Raw genomic sequence first — 17,949 nt, forward strand, 5'->3', positions numbered from 1 at the left:
AAGAGATTAGAAAATATTCCCACCACTGTACCAGGCATTCACCCAGCATTTACTGTGTATGATTAACTCTGTTCAAAGAACATAAATTAAAATTAAACAGATGCAGAGAAGGACAACTGTGACCATTTAAGGTATAGAGAACTTAAAGGCAAGAAGAACATCTGACAGGAAAATACAAGTCTCAACAAGATAATGTCAAGAAAGCATTAAACTCCTCTGTACCAAATACACAGCTGTAAACACTAACAGAGAGAAGCACAGTTTTGGCACAAATACAAACGAGACTAAGCTGGTCAAACCCAAAATTTACAGAAGATATCTATCAGATGAAAAACCATCAGAAGAACCTCTCAGCAGTCATAGCAGGAAAAAAGTAAACACCAGTTCAAGACAGAGCACGCAGTTTGCAAAGCAGATTGCAAGACAGCCGAAGACCTCAGAGAGGCTTCCAGTTTTCTGTTCCTGATCATTTCACCCTTCTGTCTGCAACACATGAAAACCAACTAAGCTGGATTTGTCTGAATCATTTTTCAACAACAAAGCTTCCCTTGGTTTTATTTCTGTAAGCTTTGTTCTCTGCTCTGTAATAAGCTATTACTTACCCAGAACAAAACCGTATTCCCACCCCCCACTGAAACTTTTCTTACAAATAAACAAGAAAAAACCCTCCATCCTTCACTTCAAATGTACAGGAAAAAATATGGTAAGTTAAACAAAAGGGAAAAAAGGGGGCAACTAACATTTAAACCTATGCAATATCTGAAGACTTGACTGAGTTGCATCAGACACATTAAGAAATATACTTTGAATTTCAAAGCTGAAGATGTGCTGACTTCTTCTGACACGTATGTGAAAAGCATTCTCTAGAGAAGAATTAAAATTCTCATTTATACATCAGTTATGCTACAGCCAAATGAGACCTGAAGTTACTGATCCACCTAAATTATCACTCATTTCCAAAGCCCGAAGGAGAAAATGTAGCAGACTACTTGGATTTCAGGTGCTGTGCTCTGATGTTGAGGAAAAAAACAATAAAGGGGGATATGTCTCACTCCTAAATTTTTTGACATAATTAAAAATATCTCAATAGGTCTAATTATTTTCCCCTTAATCAGATAGTCCCAGCACTCTAGATATGGAAAACTGATGTGGTGATAGCCTGCCTAAGGAGGGCTGCACAGCATTTTCCTCTCAATATTTTGTATCCAGATGAAGAATGAAAATGCTCAGAGTAAGCATAAGCGCTTCAGAAACAGTAAGAGTGAAAAAAAATTTTCAAGATAAAAAAATGAAGTCAGAAGGAAAATCTGACTTCTGCTGTAATGTGCCATCTTTACAAGACCATCAAAATCCTAAGGTAGTATTACTACCATGTTGCAGAAAGGCCTAGATAAGCACTCTGAAAATGCATCACGTTGAACATTACCTACAGGTATTACATTTTCCTGACAACGTATTCCAACAGCAGCTACTGCTACGCTGGCATGAAAGAGGTCACCTTCAAACCACAGATCCTTGTCTGATGACATCCATTATTTGCTGGTCATTATCTAGAAACACACCTGGAATAACACAATTAAAGCAGCAATCTGCAGTAAATTACCACACAGACCACATGAAAGGAGTTAAAAGCCATAGTCACTGTTGATTTAGCCAATACGGGTCACATGAAACTTGAACTTGTCCTCTCCCCCGTTCAGGCTGGAGACCCATTCCACTCATCGCTGGATGAGTTTTGTTTGTGATCTTGATCTCGACACTTCTGACTCAGCAACGTGTGAAGCTCACGCAACCCACTTACAAGAATCCATTCCTGAAACACACGGGCTCTGCGCTGATTATTTGATAGAGGTAGAGAGCAATTTGTAGTGAACTATAAAGACCTGGCTGGAATTTAACCTGTACTTGAACACCTGTTCCTACAGTACTTGATATTTCTCACACTCCTGATGGGCTGCAGTACCTTTATTCAGAATATTGCAAAAGAATAAAAAAATACCTAAGCCCTCTTTCTCATTATGTTCATTTCTCGGGTGAAGAAACAATTATCAGCGCTTTCTATTTCTGTATCTGTGCTTTCAAAATACGTACACATTAAAAACACTTTTATGTTTAAGGAAGTTTCACCTTTGCTCTAATTTCTGCATCCTTTTCAGGCAGGATTTCCCTTCTTTAGACAGCCGAAGACTTTTTTAGTGCATTAAAAAAAGTGCTGTAAGGTTGTTTGTTCATTTTTAAAGTGGGATTAATAAATTCAGCCATAAAAAAAGTAATATTCTCCATATCTTCTCCGTTAACCTGGTCAGCAAGCTCCTCTCACCTCAAGACCAGCAACCGATTTCTATGAGACTGACTGAAATCTAGTTGATTGAATTGAAAAGAAACCATGCCTTCACAATAAAAATGAAGTAACAATAGCCACCAGCATTTAGGAGAGGAATTAGCTAATAAATATATTTAAGGAATGTATTTGAGAATGACTTTCCAAAGTTTTGAAATAACAGACTTGGTTGCAATTTTTTCTTCTGAGGGTAAGAAGTTTTGAAAGTGCCTTAAATTATTCAGGCAAGCATCATCCAACCAACCTTATTTCAAACAAACAATTAAAAAAAGGGCACGGCTTACATTCCTACGTGAGCAGTGTTGGAGTGAGGAGGTGTCCGCTACAGGCTCTGTCATTGCTGCAGGGCATTGCAGGTACAAGATGAGCGTCTCTGGGTGCTCTCAAAGCGTAGATCAGACAGGCTTACTGCAGGAGGCAGGCACCTGTAGTGCCACAATTATTTGATCATATTAGTCATAATCTCACCCCGAGTCATTTTTGTTTGGTAAATACAGGATTAAGAGTGTGGGAGAACAATAGCAAATATTTATCTTGTACACAGAGCAAAACTTTGGGTACAGCTCTCTCTTTTAAGAAGGCAGATGTGCTACTGGGAAAAGTCTGAGATTTTCAGCCTTCTGACTCCAAAGTTAGTCCTCGTTTTCCATGTCAGTGGCTCTGCCTTCTACTACTACTTTATATGCCCCAGACTCCTTTTTATGGTTATCTTCAGAGGCAGCCCAAGCAAAAGGCTTTCCCAACCCTAAAAAAAAATCCTCAGAATTTATAAAAGTTTTCCCATTTAACCTAGTAAGAAACTAAAACCTTGTGACACTTACGAAAAAGCTCTCTCTGGCCTGTAGGTCTGGATCCTAACCTTGCATGAGACAGGGCACAAGACAAATTGTGCTCTGCCTCATTCTGACCAGAAATGTGACTCCTAGCTTCATACATCCACCACACAGCATCTTCAAGCTCTTAACCTGAGTCTTAGGCATATGTTAAGCCCAAGCTAAATTAACTCAACTGAATCCTGTTTGCCCTTCAAGACATACATACGCAACAACCGCACAGCTGCACATGGCGCTTAACATGAGGATTGCTTCTCTGGGTTATGCAGGATCAGCAGACACATGGATTTTGGTTTGCTCTGAGCAGTGCAGAAAGAATTCACATAGGTGAGCCCTCTATATGAGTTTAAAAGCAGATGCAGTTAAAACAGTCACAAAATTGACTTTGGAACAAAGCCTTAAAAGCAAAGACCAGAGATGAACTGACTTTCAACTGTACAAAGTAACTAAATTCCCACAGAAAAGGGGGAATAAGGGACAAAGACCTTAGCTATTTCTGATACAGACGGAAGAGAGATATTTGCCCGAGGTTACAGAGCCTTGAATGGGGCTGAATTACAACCACAATAATCTGGCCTGCCCACATGCAGTTAGAATGTCACTGAACCGGAGTGGAAAAAAATAGGTATTTACATCAGAAACATTACAATGCAAAGAAGAAAAATAGCTCAGCCCACATATAACATATCCATGCAACAAAGAACAATTTCCTTGAAATTCCTGTCAAAAGGCACGCTGATCTATCATCTGTTCATATTTGAGATTCCAACAAACCAGACACGCTCTGACCAATCTAACTTCTTGGAAACAGGTACTCCTGAGCCCAGCTGGCTGACTTGTGTGGGCATGCTGGTCACTGCTGTCATATCGCCGCTACACGAAATGTTCTGGCAAGCTTGCAACTATCTGCAAGCCCAGGAAGCCAAAGTGCTGTTCTCAGTAAAAAGGAATGAGCTAACTATGACTTTCCTCTTTATTTTATGCAATTTTAGTGTAAACATAAGCTAGGGCAGTGTCCTGACAAAGCTGACAAAAAAAGTAAGTGAGCCAATGCCACCTGACAGGCTTTAGTTCAGCTGCAAGAGATGCACTGTTTCTTCCAAAATCATTGGTGTAGTAACAGAAGTATTTTTTACCCCAATGCTTTATTAAAAAGGGGAAAAAAAAAATTCTAAAGTTACTTTCTGGAATAGCTCATGGGAAACTCTAGACAAAGGTCAATGGTGCTTTGTTTCTCCTAAACAGATATTGGTGTCCAAACTGCACCTCAGGAAAATGTTCAGAAAAGCAAGGAAAAAAAAATCATAAATGATGAGGAAGTATAGGGAAGGAAAGTGGGGAAAAAAAAAAAACCATATCGAAGAATAAATGCAATCTTGGCATTGCAAAATTTCTTTAAAAAGAAAGGCTGGTCCAATAGTTTAGGACTGGAGGAATCAGAGAAGTCACTTGTATATCAGTTCACAAACATCCAATTAATGAAAGACTAGCACAGTCCTCCCCCCTGGGAAGACTGTGAAGATAAATATATTAATGATTGCAAGGCTCTCCAATTCTCCACTGAGGGGTCCACTTCAGAAATAAGACAGCTAGAGAGAATTAGTGAATACTAAGAGTGCACCATTAACACTGTTTCCAAGTAGCCTATTGACTATTCTGTTTGGCCTGTAGCAAACCGTAACAACAGAAGTACAAGCCACAAAGGATTTCATTATCATTTTTAACTTCAGGACAAAAAAAAATGGAAAAATTCTCCAGAGCCTCATCACCAATGACGAATCATCAATCTGTGCAAAGTAACTTCATAAGTCACCATACAAAACATGGCATTGCAGCTAATCTGGCTCAACTCCTTTTTCAACAAAACTGGAGTCTTAAGTTTCCGTAAGTCACCAACTCATTACAGAAAATATTTTCTGGTTTCCACAATAAGAAAGCTGTACAAAGTAACAAAAGGTGCACACACAATGACAGATTAAATAAAGGGCAGTAAAGTCTAGAGATGTCCAAGCTTAACTCATTGACTTCCTCCGCCACCTACCCTGCCTTGTCCCAGCACCCCCATCCCCTTCCTGCCCAACGCCATCCTCCCCTTCTGAAAACCAGGGCTGGCCTCTGGGAAACAAAGGCTAGATTACGACACTTCCTTCAACCCCACTCTTCAACATATAGCTCCACAGGGCTAGATTCAGCAGGGCTGTGTGCTGTTCTGGAGAGCAAGCATCTCCTTCTTCTTCCAAGTGGTCTGGAACACCTTCATCCTCCAGAGGACAGAGCTGTACAGCACAAGCCCACCACTGAATAAAAGGGAAGAAAGGACTTCCCAAATGGAATGATACAGAGGAAAAGGGGGCACGTGTTGAGGAGAGATGGAGGTGCACTGCAGATTGATTACAGAAGCACAAGTCTGGGTAAACTAACAGATCTCAAAGTCTGACCTCATTTGAGCATTTATGGTTCACCAAGTATATTCTGCACAACCTCCCTTTCTCTATGTTACACAAGACCACTAGACACATTACACTTCTTGCTTAGCATTTACCTGAAGTAATTTTAAACCACATCATGGTTCACACTCTGAAATGAGAACAGGTGTCACGGAGCTGCTTTAAGTGAAAAAAATTGATCTGGCAACACCTCAAAACTCCCAACCAATGCACAGAGCAGCAAGGTGGTGGGAGGCTGGCAAAAACAAATTAAATAGCTGTAATTCCATTCCTTCTCAACAACACATTGGCCTCTTCACGGGTGAAGAAAGACCTTCAATCATCTCTCCATCACACAAACACACCTGCAGTTCACTGTAACTGAAGATATTGAGTCTCAGACAGCCTGTTCATGTTTAGAGTTTGGAATGCTGCATCTGTATTTAGCTTCTCCTCATATCTGTCTGCTGGGAAAATCTTTAATCAAACACAAGATGTTTCAAAGGTAATCTCATACCACAAAGCCATCTGCAAACCAACCAACAATCCTGTGCAATGGCTGCCACCTAATGCTCGGGAAAGTAACTGCACTTATCCAAGGGAAAGACAAGTTTCAGTAGCCCAAGCAACAATTTCTGTTTAAAATTTTCCTCTGTGATCTCACAAACAATGCACTCTCTTTTAATATACCAGAAAAAAAAATTCCAACAAGTAATTCATATTTATCTGGCGCTTTACAACTTCACACTACTAGAGAAAGTAATCCCTTTGTAATTACCATTTAAGCAGAAAAAGGGGGGAGAAAAACCAGTAAGGCACCAATCATAGTGTGAAATCCCAGTCTCACAGTGAACTATCATGACAGAGGCAGGTCAGAAGCTTTCTGAAATATATTGTCAAGATAACTCAAAAGATTTTGCAGCTTAAGCTTATCATTCATAGTATCACCTATTAATCTCTTTAATCTGCATAAAGTCAAACATCCTTTTGGTTAGGAATCATCACTGCAAGTTTAATCACAGTTGGAGAGGTGAGCCTGCCAGCCCCTTGCCCTGTATGTACTAGAATTCTGCTTATACAAGCAGCAGTACAGAGCCTTTTCCATCACTGACCAGTCGGGCTTTCTGGGCATCACTAGCAGTAACAGAATAGCTCGTATTTCCACCTATACAGATTTTAATTATGCCATACCTGTAAGAAAGGCAATATATCCTGGCAGTTTATATAAATTAACTGCACATTTCCTCCACTGTGTTATTTACAATCCAATGCAAAATAAATAAATAAATAATGCTTTCCTCTTATGCACGCACAGTCTGAGGCTGATTATTTTCTACTACAAAGATCTTTAGCAGGATGACAGTGAGAGGATACCAGGTCTGAAATCTAAAAGCCCTTTGGTTTTTTTTAGCTAAAAAGAGATCCCTAGTAAATCTGTACACTAATTTCAGCAAAGCTGATCTCACAAATATCATACTTGAAAACAGCACTCCCATTCAACTTCTTTTGCTTTCATTAAGGCATTTTTGTTTCTCCCACACATTAAATAGGAAACTGAACATAAGAAAAGCAAAGACATCATGTGTATACACCCATCATTACTTACTTCTCCTGTGATTGGATTGGTTCCATATTTCTTTATCCAAGGAACAATGCTCCTGAAAAGAGAAGCGATAAAGTAGTAAGTGACAAGCACCATCAGAAACCTCTATTGATGGGCATGATTATTTTTGCCAACTTGCTAAGACCAAATGATGATTACACAGCTGTAACCAGTTCAGCAACACAAAAATAAAGCTAAGTACAGACAGTAACTTACAGTATGTCAAAGACTGTCCCATCTGGTGTGCAAACCGGGTATTCAAATGGCTGCAGAGACAAACTAGGAAAAAAGTACACATTCTTTTTAGCAAAATCAGCTGGAAATCATGATGATGGAAGCAAATAACATTTTACTGATTCACTTGCACATTAAAGCAAGGTCTATACCAGTGAAAATACTGAAGTGGCTGCCAGTACCCACTACCTTATTCTATATAAATTAGGCTAACAACAAAATCCATGAAAGGAACTGGTGCAGTTCAGTAATGTGCAGCTGCTAGCAGTCACAGCCTTAGAGCCACGGGATGCTGTAATACTCCCCAGCCCACTTCTATTACCATGTTGGGCCCCACCAGCACAAAAGAAGGTTGAAGCAGAAACACTCATTGTCTTTGCACTGAAATGGGCTAGGGAGTAACTGGCAATCACATTCAGCATCCCTTATTAGGGATGCTTCCATAATCCATCCACCTTTTAGCCAAGCAGTAGTTTGTAGATATAGATGGTACCTTCTTGAACAACTCAATTAACATGAGAATTTCTAACCCACATATACTAACTCCCCGCTTTCACTCCAGCACTTCAAGCAGTAAACTCTAAACACAAAAATTTAACGTAAATATTCCTTCAATCTACCTAACCACTGCCTCAGAAAGATGAGTGACTGATCAAGTGTATTCCGAGCAGGGAAAAGTAGATTCAAGATCCAATTACACAGATTTGGAAGACTGGAATGTACACAATAATTGTTCTGATTTGTTTTATCACTTGTGTATTCTTTTAGCCATCAAATCTGATCTCTGTAGACACTAATAATGGAAAGTATAAATATTGTTTCAGTTCTTGTTGCATTTTTTCTTGTTGCATTACTATCATAGCAGACACAAGTCAATGAAAGTAACTGTGTTGGAAGAACATGGCATCAGTAATAGGACATCAACAGCCTGATGAATAGACGTGTCATTTAATAATGATAATGTAAGTTTATTGTCTTACCTGCAGTGATCAAATGATAAACGTCTAAAATTAGTTCGTGGAAGGTCTGTTTATGGGGAAAAAAAAAAAACAAACAACAGGATTTTAATAAATACGTAGTATTCTAGGTAACAAAGACACATTTGAAAGTTACATTTTGCTATATACATGGTGGCAATTCACTGATGACAGGGATAAATACCCTAAACCTTGCAATGCTGTAACTAAAATCAGACTTCTGCAGAGCACAAGTCCGCACCTCAACTGAAATTACACAATAAGAAAAAAATCAAAACAGAGCTCTGACAGACTGCCAGCACCGAGTTTAAATTTGATGATTAGCACTGTAACCACCTTCAAGCTCTGCCCTACCAGTGGGCCCAGAACTTGTTGAAGGCAAAGACAGCTCGTCTGGGCGTTAAACCTCGAATTTCCGCCGTTTTCAGGCTGATCAGCCCCGCTGACTTTAGGACCCCCAGCTGCACAGCCCAGGGGTTCAGAGGGCAGTTCGGGAGGAGCTCAGACCCCCCTGCCGCAGCCAGAGGACGCTCTGCTCAGGGAGGCCTCTTCAGCAGCCACCCCACTGAGGTGCCGGGGGGGGCACCCCCCACCCCTTAACCCCTTTACCTGCTTTCTTGCCCCCGTAGAACTGCGTGTACTCCGCGCACGTGATGTACCTGCCGAGACAGCGGGGTCACTCACAGCTACCACAGCACACCCACGCCCCCCCCACACCCCGCGTGTCCGCGCACCCCCGGAGGCCCCGCGGCACCCCCCGCCCCGCCCCGTCCGCCTCCGCGCACGCCGCCGCTCACATCTTGTCCTTCTGGTGCTGCCTCTTCCCCATGGCGACGTCTCAGCCCGGGGGCCCTCGGGGACGCGGCTCCCCGGGCCCCGCCGAGCCGCCTGCGCCCGGACAGCTGCGGCCGCGGCGTCCTTCCGGTGCGGGTGCGGCGGTGAAAGGCCGCGCCGCGGAAACAGGGGCGGCGGGCGGTGTTCCGGGGCCGGGCCGGCCTGAGGGGGCGGGAAGCGCGGGAGCGCTGAGGGGGGGGCGGCGGCGGCTGCCCAGCCGCTGGCCCGCCAGCAGGATAAAGCACACACCTAAAACACGTGCGGCCTTTCGCCTGTCTGAGGACGAGCCTGTGCCCCACTACGTGGATCCCGGCTAAATCCGATTTTATTTCAGTTTTTGCCGTAGCTCCGGTCGAGTCCTCCCTCGCTGGCGCCAGGGCAGGGAGGCCGGGGGAGCCCTGAGGGAGTTTTGGCGGGCGTCTGCTGCCCAGGTCGCCTAGTGAGAAAGTCTGATCCCCCCTTGACCTTCCTTCCCCATTTCCCCCTCCAAACCATTAATTAATAAAAGCTCCTTGGTTGTTCAAAACAACCTGCCCCTGCTCCCGCACCGAAAGCGTTCCTCATTGATTTTGCTGCAGGCTTCCTTTGCTAATGTAATACAGCCTTAAACAGAGTTTTTATAGCTCTCGCCTGAGAAAAAAAAAGGTGCTGAATGTCAGCGGAAAATGCTAAAATATTCAATTTAAGAAAAATGTTAATCTTCATTTAAAAATAGTTTGTTGCATGGCATTTAAAATCATAATATTCCTGGTCTGTTGGGCAGTGTCAGAACCTCTGAAGAAAAAACTGGTAGAAAAACCTACATAGTATCTGATATGGAGACAGCTCTTCATAAAAAGTATTTCAGCATCTCTTCAAAGACTTAGTGACAAAGATGAACTTACTTTACCTCAGCTAATTACCTTTAAAACTATACATTTAAATCCTATTAAACAGCATTCATCACAAGACTGGTATGAACACCACAAGGCTGAACAGAGGGTGGCCAGAATCCAAACGTCAGGCCTTTGGCAGGAGGAAACAATCACCTGTCTCAGAGCTTTCACTTATCAAACACCTCCAAAACTATACATGCTGGTTTGTTCTTTCCTCATTAAACCATCAACCTGGCAGCTGCCTACAGAGAACAGTTGAGAGTTGGAATCGATGGAAGCTGATAGCCAGACTCCCACTGACTGCACCAGGCTTCGGACCAGAGCCACCTTTTCCCCAGAACACGATGTCTATCTCATGTTCCAATCACTTCATCGAGTGGCTTGCCTGCATACACGAGCGCAACATGAGCACAACCTGATGTAGTTGCAGATGTCTCTGCTCATTGCAGGGGGTTGGACTAGAAGACCTTTAAAGGTCCCTTCCAACCCAAACCTTTATGATTCTATGATTCTATTCTATGAGGAATATAATGCCTGTTCCAATGAGTGTAGACTAATTGGCAATGAATCATTCACAGCACTACCATGACTGGTTGTCACAGTACTATTAAACTTTTCAGATGAGAGGTCAGGAGAAGTTGGATGGCTCTCCTTATAACCTTCATTTTCCCCACCAGGTAAACACAGAACCAAGCTGTGCTGTCACTGCATTTCCCACTGCTTGTTGAAAACTCACTCATGCCATACTGAAGAATAGCTGCAAAGTCACTTGTTTTTATCTCTCTTCAGGACACTTCAGTCAGTGTGCGCAAGAGATTGCCATACAAAAAAGTAATCCTGTGTCTGTCATGTCTGGCAGTTGAACACAGGAGGCAACAAAAGCCGCCAAATGTGGGGTTTCCTTGCCTTAAAGAACACATCCCTCCCTCTAGGATCAGACAACCATATAACTGCAGAGCTGCCTCTCTGAAGAGGGTCAGTCCCCTTTGGCGAAAGGCCAGTCCTTGTCCTGGCAGACTGGCATTCCGTATGAGGGCATAGGATACCATTTGTTTCTGCTAGAAGTTTAGGGAAGAAACTGCCCTCATACAAGGGTTTAACAGTAAAATACACTTAACTCATTTCAGTACTAATTTTCTTACTCAAAACCATCTCAAACTAAGGCAATAAACTGGGGCACACCTGAATAGTTAGGGTCTGGAAAGAACCAAAAAATACATTTGCTTCTTCCCCAGCACCAAGCATACTTTGGGGAAGAAAACAAGTTGACTGATTTGGTTTTGGTGGAATTCCAAAACCACTCCACAAGTGAACTGCTGGCAGGCCACCAGCACTATTTTCTTACTACGAAATGCCACACAAGGAACACGGCCATAACTGCATGAAGCTCATTTCTGGTTGCAGCGCTGACCACTTTCAGCAGTGGTCTGGGGAGCCCATTTTGCTTTGTGTTGCCTGAGATAATGAGCACTCCCACAGAGCTCTTGCTCCCTCATCTGAGATGTGGCTCCAAGAGAGAACGTTGTAGCTGCTCTAGGGAGATCACAAGAACTTGCCTGATCATGCTTTCAGAGAAAGATCACGCGGACGGTATTATTTATTTCTAGCCATGTTAACATGATTCAGCCTGTGTTGACATTTCTGGAGATTCCTGTGCCCTTTCTAATAATTCAAGACCATGTTTTGCTTTTTGTTTTTTAAACCAATGCAATGTTCATTTATTTTTGTACTTACAAAAAGAGCCAACCCCATTGTATCCCTCCCCCTCCCCCCAAAATGCCTTTTACAAACATTTAAAAATTAAAAACCAGATGATGACATGTTAATTTGGTAGAATTATTTTGAAACATAGCTTTTGTAATTAGAGTTAAATTTCCTACAAGATGACTTTGTAGAGATAGCCTGATTATCGGCCAAATAAAATTCCGTATTACAAGTTAGCAAATTCTAGTACAAAAATAGTCCATGTGTTAGAACAGCCTCTTATTATTATATTCACAGGAAAGAGTCTATTGGCTGCATAATACCTTAATATTTATGAAATTCTTTTTACGTGGCTCACTCATCTAATTTAATATAGTGTTGAGCCTCAATAAATCCTCAGGCAAAAAACCCTAAACAGGGTTAAATATGCTGTTCAGTGTACTCTGAAGTACTGTGCTTTTCACAGGATATCCAAGAAACCCCACAAACAGTTCTCAGCTAGTTTTGATATTAAAATGAGATCCAGATCCAAAAGGACCCCCCTGAAGTACATATCCACAACTTTCCATAGAAACAGAGGCCACAGCTTCGATGGTTAAGTTCCACTTGGGAAACGGTCTAGTTCATCCACTCATCATTTTCACAAATCCACTTGTGAGCTTCTTTAAAAACTAAAGCAGGTCGCTTCTGAAGCATCTAGGACCCTTACGGCACCGCTCTCTTCAGGAGTGTTCCTACTGACCGGGCTCTTGCTCCTCTTCTGTCTCTGGTTAACGCTGTTCAGCAGTTTCTCTCGGACCAGGCCCCGCAGGGAAAATCTGGGGAAATGCTACTTGTCTCTCAAGATGTCTAGCTGCTCTTGATACTCTGTGAAAAGCCTCTGGAAGCGGAGATTCTGTCCAATAACAGGAAGAAGCTCTTTCAATAGTTCTCTCTTTCGTAAACCCTGCACAAAAAACACAAAGCATCCTCAGAATGTACTACTTGATATCATGAATATATTCCACAGAGCTGTTTAAGATTCATGCCCTTTTTCCTGCCTGGAGAGGGCTATGTAATTTATGTTCTTCCTCCGCTTACATGACTCCCAGAATAAAAACTGTCTTTACATTTATATATACTCATGAAGCTGGTGCAGCCTCTGCAGTTACAGACTCCAGATGTGCTCTGAGATGGGAACACGCTTCATTGGCATGTCACCATTTCAAAGTTGCTGTCTGAAGAATGAGGAGACCTGAACACGCAACTCTGCTCCATCTGCGTGATACTCAGAGCTGAGACTGGGGCCCTAGGCATTTGTCTACGGTTTCACATGAAAAAAAAATAGAAGTGCCATGGGAGGAAGACTGCTTACGAGATTAAAGCAGAGTGTGGAAAGGGTTCCAGGGTCAGCAAAAAGAATATGCAATTGCTTTTTTGCCACTAAGTTTAATCATATTTTAAGTTCTATTGTTTATCCATGTTCTGTAATTTTCATGGGAAACTCTTCCTCATTCTTTGTTAAACTATTATCAGGACTTACCATAACTGTTGATTCCCACTGACTTCCAGCTGAGTAATGGACTGGACCCAGTAAATCCTTGCATAATTCTCGCAAACGATATTCAAACCCTGAATATTATCAGAAAACAAAGTCACATTCATAAGCATTTCACTACATATAACCACTCCACAATGTGACTGACAACATTCAGGAAAGAGTTACAAGTATCTAGAATAAAATAAAGCCAAAAACATTTGTTTCTGAAAAAGTACATTATTCTTCTAACAGCAAATCTTTGGAAAGATAAGATGATTTGTAAAGGATTTATTTTAGAGTTCCGAAGAGTTTTAAGTTCTCAAAACCAAAAACACTACTAAAAATGGTCTACAATAGGGAGAAAAACTGAAGTAGTTACTCCAGTTTTAAGACCTGCCCTCATCCCAACCTCACTCCCACATAAAGATACCAGCTTTTAAACAAAACAAAAAACATTGGAAAACTGACTGACTTCAACAACCAGAGAACTAATACAAAAGAGGTATCATAAGTGTTGGAAAACCACAAGATGAAAACCAGTGAAGGGAAAAAGTTGTTAGGTTGCATTTAATGGCAATATATGAATTTGGAAAAATGGAGTCAGTAACTAAAAAAAAATTTCAGTCATCCCTCTGAAACATTAAAATATGACTAAACTAGAAGAGATCTCTCAAACCCTTAGAGAAAGAGCTTGTAACAAAATTAAAATAGATCCAATTAATATGCACAAGAGTTCAAGTAAAAGAAAACCTTTAATAAAACTGCACAGTTTTCAGGCCAGCTTTATTCACCCAAAAATCAGAGGGGAGAATTCCCTTGCAAGCAACAAAGTCATCTGTTCAAGAGTAACTTGCCAATCAAGGTATAATAGATTGAATATTTTAAAGAATTAGAATTCATTAAATGTTGAAATCACCATAGGAATAAAGGGTCAATAATAGGATGTGCAATTGTCAAAATTTAGCAGACCTGGAAAACTAGTGAAACAGCAATACACATATGGCAAAGCAGAATTTGCAGTGACATCCAGCGTATATACACACGCAAGACAGTGACATTTGCACAGTGCAAGATGAACCCTGCACACACAATAGAGAGGTTCTCAATTAGTGAAGACTTTTAAAAGTATAACCATCTCTTTAACATATGACCCAAGTTGAACGTTTTAATTTCAGCTGGGGAAGGACAGAGAGAATCATATGCAGTTCATCAAACTCTCTTGTTAAATAAAGTAGGGGTCAAAAGGCAAGAATTAATGAGCTCAATTTTAATCCTGCCAACACCTATTAGGTGGCCTAACACAAACCAGTTCATTTCCCTCTGTGTAAAATGATTATGCATGGTGAGGAATAAGGCTGAATTAATACAATGGGAACTACTAAATTTGGAATGCAGACAAGCAGAGACACAGAGATCTTTAGAATCCAAGAAGCATAAAGTCAGTTGGTTAACCTTATTTAACGGAATAGCACAGAGATACGTATTCAAACACAAAATAGACTCAAGCAACCTTTCTTGTGGATTTCTTTCCTCACAGAATTTAGCCTGTGAAGCTCACCAGTATAGGCTGTTGTAATTTTAAAATGTAAGAAAAGTATAATGTGCACATAACACAAGCAAATTCTCTGCAGTTTTATGTGCGCTGGTACAAAGCATCAAGAAACCGAGCAACTCTTCCATTTCACATCAGGCAGTGATGATCAATTGGCTGAGGAATGTTACGTATTGTACAAGGTGTCGCTGCTTCCTCTGAAACGTCTGTAGTTGCTGTCAGGTAATACATATGATATGCCTGACAGACCACTGGACTTTTTTACAATGCATTTCCTATTACTGAAGTCCACAGATGGCACTGTTTCCCCAGACCATGATCTGTTCACAGTCAGTGTATCAAAATAGGATTCCTGAGTACTGAGCACTATAGGAAGCAAATGTGCTTCAGCAGTTTGTTTTGGTTTTAAGTAAACACCGAGTCCAGAAGCCAAGTGCTAAAAGGAGAACGTTAAGTGCAATCACACGTATACATGATGTGAATACAGCGTTTCTTAAAAATCCATCAGAGCTGCAAAGAAGTAACACAGCACGGCAGGGCTCACCTTCATTAACTAGGTACCGTGCATAGATAAGGAGCCAGTGGCGATATTCATGACTGGATTGTAACATAAGTGCTGCTGCTATCTGGTTCTCCAGGTATGCAAGCGTTGTTTCTTGTTGCACTAAGTGAGGCATGGAGAACAATCTTGCAGCTTGCCTTCCTGAACTATAAAACCAAAGAAAAATTAACATGCCAGCCGTAACATCACATACTCATTTAAGAAATACATATTCTTGCAATACAAACTATTCTACATTTATCTTTCAGAGGCACCTAGTCCCTCCAGAGTTCAAGCTTTTAATGACCAAGGCAGCACTTCATAGCAAACTGCCTTGCATTCCCCCTCTACTGGACTATTTACAGGTATCAAGGTCCATTGAGGGTTTTCTGCCTCCTGTTCTTTTTCTCTTCATCTGTCTTCTCGTTAAAAACACAGGCTTTTCAGTGATCAAGTACTCCTAAATTATAAGAAATTAAGACGACTGCCTTTACCTTTCTTTGCTCCTCACAGGTGAAAGTCACGAAACAAATACAAGATATAAAGTTAACCCAAAGCATTTAAAGGATTTCTTGCAGATAAATGTATTGTCATAAAAATGCTAGTTTGAAAAAAGTAACCAATTATTTCCTTTTTGAAAAAACTGCTAATTTTTCAGTCTGATATTTTCTCTCAAAAAGAGAGTGTTGTTTGTTTGTATTTCAAATATTTTTCCTAATTAATTCCCCTCCAAGAGAACAGCAATAAAATCATACAACTCTCTACACAGTTCTTCCCACCAAAAAAATTAAACTCAGATGTGAAGGACAGAAATAGCACAGAAAACTGCCTGGGAAATCTAATTCAAATCCAGGTGAGGATGGGCTATTAAATTACCTACAGGAGTCTGCTCTGGCTCACATAATTCCCTGGTGATATTTTCAGATGTTAAAAATATGCATTAGATGACTAATCACTCAACTTTCTCGAAGACTTCATTAAATAGGTCCCCTGAGGACAACTGAACTACTCAAAATTTGTAAGCCTACTCCAGAAAGCTGGTAAACTAAAAATTAAAATGTAAAATCTAAGAAATTCAGTTTAGCTAATCAAAATATTACATGCACAGCCATCAAATACTTCACCCATCCAACAAAGAGGAGCCTTAAAATGATTAAGTTTAGAGCATGTTTTCCTGCACCCCAAACAATCTCAAAATAACATTACGATACAGACTATAAATGTGCAAAGGTTTAAAAAAAAAAAAAACACCATATGAGCTACTTATCATTTTCAGAGCCATTAGCATCTTAAGAATTAACTCACTGATTCAAGCACATGAATAAATAATTGGAAAAAAGAAGACAAACATGCTGATCAAACGAAGCAAGTAAGTGCGTACTTTGATGTTCGTCCCTGTATTACAGCTAAGGGCCCAGAACACAGCATGGCTTCTTGGGATGGTAAACTATTCCTGAAGTCTGCACATTGTGCTAGAGAGTCCTGTTTATCAGAAACAAGATTCCTGGAAAAAAAATAAAACAAACAAAAACCAAGTTTGAGGAGCGTAGGCAGTGATATCAGGGGATCCAGCTCTGTTCTGCCTCAAAGCCCAACTTGTACTTTCACAGATAACCAAAAAAATATCACTGAGGTGCTCAGGAATTCCACAGACCCCAACTGTTCCCACTCCATGTCCAAATTCTGCTTGTGCTTTCATGGAAATGTCCCTCCCACCCCCAAAGTTCACAACATCAATTGTATAATACAATTTAGCATTTATTTTGAAGGAAATGAACTTTCTACTTGTTATTTTACGTCTAGTAAGAAGTTATGCCCCAGAAAGAAGACTGGAGCGAGCACAGGTAATGACTTTCTCATTAAGAACTTGATTTTACCTCAGGTCAGGTCCCCCTACCCAGCAGACAAGTTATCACAGACCACAGACACTGTCAATCTTTCCCATACATTACAGCTACTCCTTCATATGGAGGGAGCTGACAGTTACAGCTGGCATGTCCACACCTAATCAAGGATATCATTTTCACCGGTTTGAGATGCCAAGGGAATCAGTGGCTCAAATCAATACTAAGTTTAGACCTCCAGACAGCTCAGAGGTAAAATGGCACAAATATTTAAAATAGCCTTTACTGCTTTATCATGGTTTAAATTTGTATGATGACTAAAGGGATTGCTCTTTTATGTATTTCCAAAGCTGTGGTACAAACTAAGAAATGACAGCAAGTTCAGAATTATGGCTGAGAGACTGTCCTCTGCTCCTTAATAACTGGGAAAATTCCTGCATAATTTCTCAGTTTATCTAAAGCACAAATAAGGTGGGTTTTTCCTTTTCCAAAGGATTTACATCAAGTAGCTGACTAGTAACAATTATTCTAAGGAGGAATTAAAACAATAAGCCCTTTCATCAACCGTGCTCATTACACTAAGTACCACAATTATATTAAGACTGCAACACATTTTTTCCTCTTAGAAAGACAACAAAGAATCTGTTTTGGAAAGACACTGTAAAT

General features: G+C 40.8%; 2 protein-coding genes across 3 annotated transcripts in view; both read right to left on the bottom strand.

Moving 5' to 3' along the window:
• The window catches only part of PPIL2 (peptidylprolyl isomerase like 2), a 74,164-nt gene extending 64,900 nt beyond the window's left edge, over positions 1 to 9,264 (bottom strand). For both annotated transcript variants that reach the window (XM_059827606.1, XM_059827607.1), the window contains exons 1-5: positions 9,212 to 9,264; positions 9,024 to 9,073; positions 8,418 to 8,463; positions 7,420 to 7,482; positions 7,207 to 7,258 (exon numbers count right to left, since the gene is read on the bottom strand). In XM_059827606.1, the coding sequence (XP_059683589.1) occupies positions 7,207 to 7,258; positions 7,420 to 7,482; positions 8,418 to 8,463; positions 9,024 to 9,073; positions 9,212 to 9,243 (243 nt within the window). In that variant the 5' untranslated portion in view covers positions 9,244 to 9,264. The remainder of the gene's footprint in view (positions 1 to 7,206; positions 7,259 to 7,419; positions 7,483 to 8,417; positions 8,464 to 9,023; positions 9,074 to 9,211) is intronic.
• Positions 9,265 to 11,898: 2,634 nt separating this feature from the next.
• The window catches only part of LOC104257241 (protein HIRA), a 37,893-nt gene continuing 31,842 nt past the window's right edge, over positions 11,899 to 17,949 (bottom strand). The window contains exons 22-25 of the mRNA XM_059827482.1: positions 16,821 to 16,943; positions 15,443 to 15,606; positions 13,350 to 13,438; positions 11,899 to 12,773 (exon numbers count right to left, since the gene is read on the bottom strand). Of these exons, the coding sequence (XP_059683465.1) occupies positions 12,657 to 12,773; positions 13,350 to 13,438; positions 15,443 to 15,606; positions 16,821 to 16,943 (493 nt within the window). The 3' untranslated portion in view covers positions 11,899 to 12,656. The remainder of the gene's footprint in view (positions 12,774 to 13,349; positions 13,439 to 15,442; positions 15,607 to 16,820; positions 16,944 to 17,949) is intronic.

Source organism: Gavia stellata, chromosome 21 (assembly GCF_030936135.1).
Source record: "Gavia stellata isolate bGavSte3 chromosome 21, bGavSte3.hap2, whole genome shotgun sequence".
Taxonomy (NCBI): domain Eukaryota; kingdom Metazoa; phylum Chordata; class Aves; order Gaviiformes; family Gaviidae; genus Gavia; species Gavia stellata.